Raw genomic sequence first — 3,045 nt, forward strand, 5'->3', positions numbered from 1 at the left:
CTGAAAATGCCAAGGGATATCACCGAGCACCCTCTTGTATTTTGAAGAGGTACCCCCAAGCTACAAGAAACAGCAAAGAAAAAAACTGCACCCAACAAAACAAGGTTCACCTAAAAATCGGGCTATGGCTCCCGGACTATAACACAGAGACAGGATGAAAAGAATGCACCTTGTACAGTAATGATCTGAGGCCTAATACTGTGGGATAACTGTCAAACATGTTTTAATAGACTTAATGAACAGACAAAGTACACAGAGTAAGATACAATGATGGCAGTTTTAACAGCCTTTTAATCAGGGGAAAATACCCACACTAATGTACATATGTGTTACTATGGTTTCATGTATGCATTAGCATAAACAGGTTATAGGGTGGCCTTTATCAGGATCAATTATGAGATCGCGGCCAGATTTCACAATCAGCAGATGGATTTATTATTGGTTTAGCAGTTGCTAAAATCACATATCTGCTATCTTACGTCCTGTGGTTGGTTCCTTTTCTTTCACAACACAAACAAACCGCACCAGAATCCGTTTGGAAGCAGACCGAGACCCACCTTTTTGGGCAGTCTAGGTTCAGTTGTTTGGTCCGCACCAGGGTTCGATTGACAACTTTCACACAAGCTCAAACAAACTACTAACTGAGCAAACAAATCAATCAATCAATCAATCAATCAATCAATTTTATCACAAATCACAATTTGCCTCACAGGGCTTTACAGCATACGACATCCCTCTGTCCTTAGGACCCTCGCAGCGGATAAGGAAACACCCCACACACACCCCCAAAAAAACCTTTAATGGGGAAAAAAAAACAGTAGAAACCTCAGGAAGAGCAACTGAGGAGGGATCCCTCTTCCAGGACGGACAGACGTGCAATAGATGTCGTACAGAAAATCTGAGTTGCTTTTAACCGATTTTCCAGTACATTCTGGTTTTGCTCAGGGCTCTTGGGGTTACTGGTTCTCCAGTTTTGAAGCTCTATCCAAAATACTTGGAAGAATAATTGATCCAAATCCTCTTGTAGCTATCTTCTGTACTCAATCTAAGGACAACCATCTCCCTAAGGTACAGCCAAATTGCATTGCTAATGTCACTCTTTTTAGCCTTATATTACTTAACTGGCCTGGCCTGGCCTGTCCATGACATCAAACGTGACATACAGAAAAACAGCTCCAGCCTCTTATCCAAATATGTTCACTTCTGGTTCAAAAACATCAAGATGGCGTTGGCGATGGCTTTAAAAAGATGGCAGTACAAAACCCAATGGTCTTGGCTGCTACTGTACCTCTGTAGTCTGACTGTAGTTACACAAACACAATCTGTCTCTATTTTACTATTCTAAAGTGGAAAACTACAATACATGGAATGTAAGTGTTAAATTGTCATGTATGCCCCCCCCCCATGTTGACTCCATGGGCACAGCCCTGGGTCTCAGACTCAGATGTGTGAGGACAGAATAGCCTATGGCGTAGCACCTGTTTCACATTCTTCTAGAGGGTCCCTGTAACAAGCATGAGGTTGGCAGACTTTCCAGACAGCAACTTTACAGAACGTCGGAGGCTTATAACCCCTGCGTATTACCTCTAAAGTGCGGATCTCGAGCTGTGTGAGGTCGTTGGCTGCGGCGCATCTGGTCCTGAGAGCCTGCAGACTGGAGATGGAAATGTCCACCAGGTTCTGGATGAGCTGGCACTGATGCAGAGCCTCCTCAGCTTCTCCTGTCTCTATCTTGCTGTGGACCACCCTGTCGCCTCTGCCTCTGTCTTCTCTGTCCATGTCTCCACATTGGCGCGGCTTGTGACACAGACAGCGACCTGGAGACGTGTGGCGCACTGGCGCTTCCCCTTAACAATGCACCGTTCGTTTGAAACACGTTTCCGCGTTTCGACTTCCACAGAGCTGCTACATGTCTCCTTCACCAAGCTGACCAAAATAAGAGCAAGACAGCTCGAGTTTAAAAGCACCTCCTGTTGTGACCTTCAAAATAAACCAAGACTTAAACATTTCTTGCGTAAACATGGAGGAGAGAACTAGAGTCAGTCAATTTACAGCCGAGAAAATATATTTAATGCCTAAACTAAATAGTTTTGCAGAGATACAAAAACAAATACAGTCAAATTAATACATGAAAAAATATTGAATATTATCAAGTTCAATGAGAAATGGAAATAGGGATATTTCAGGACTTAACAAAAAGGCATTTGATGCTGTAGGATCACGAATTATTAAGTTTCTACAAAGACTGGCATTAGAGGTATAGCACTATCATGGTTATTCAGCTACCTACAGAACAGGGGCTAATATGTCTGATACAAAACCATAAATCAGTTATAAAGGTATTTTGGAGCAAAACATCTGAGCACATGTGACAGTGAAATTTGTAGCTGTAGAAAATAGTCACACCTGTATATCTGAAAATTTGAAGACACAAAGAAGAAATGCTTTAGGAGTTGTATACTTGTAGAATCTTTTTCTCTCCCACAAACACAACAGTTACACATTTTCTAATTATTCACTGCAGGTACAGAAATCCTTTTCTACAAATCACAAATTATGAAACTCACACGCTCACATTTGTGCTACAATTGCTGCAGTGAATATGCTGCAAAACACATTGTTACACCCAGATCAAAAAATGCGAAGTCTTGGTCAAAATTTGCATGAATTTCTGGCACAAACATAAGTCAATAAATACAACTGCTTGAATCTGCCACTGCACGTCTCAAATGCTGTTTTTTTGCTCCCAAATGACAAGTTCTGCGCACTCTCAGTTTTGCACCAAATATCGCAGTGGACATGGAGCAAAAGTGATTTGTATCTGTAGAGTCAGGGGTGGCCACTGATCAGAGATCAGGGGACCATTTTGGCCAATCACAGGAGCTCATTTGAATACGTGGTCCTCAGGGGTGATTCTAGGATCAGTGGTTTAGGGGTGCTGAGCACCCAGAGAGCTGCCCGGCCAGGCAAGATAAATTTCACTGTTTTGTACATTTTAACTCAATTTCATTCCCACATTTGTGAAAGAAAAGCACAACACTTTTT

At 42.1% G+C, this 3,045-nt stretch overlaps 1 protein-coding gene across 6 annotated transcripts in view; it reads right to left on the reverse strand.

Annotated features, from left to right (window-relative positions):
• The window catches only part of LOC126397166 (kinase suppressor of Ras 1-like), a 110,662-nt gene extending 108,807 nt beyond the window's left edge, over window positions 1-1,855 (reverse strand). For all 6 annotated transcript variants that reach the window (XR_007570623.1, XM_050055765.1, XM_050055738.1 and 3 more), the window contains exon 1: window positions 1,585-1,855. Coding sequence is in view for 5 of the 6 variants with exons in the window: in XM_050055765.1 (XP_049911722.1) it covers window positions 1,585-1,779 (195 nt within the window). In the remaining variant the exon portion in view is untranslated. The remainder of the gene's footprint in view (window positions 1-1,584) is intronic.
• Window positions 1,856-3,045: the final 1,190 nt, after the last annotated feature.

Source organism: Epinephelus moara, chromosome 2, assembly GCF_006386435.1.
Source record: "Epinephelus moara isolate mb chromosome 2, YSFRI_EMoa_1.0, whole genome shotgun sequence".
In the NCBI taxonomy this organism is placed as follows: Eukaryota; Metazoa; Chordata; class Actinopteri; order Perciformes; family Serranidae; genus Epinephelus; species Epinephelus moara.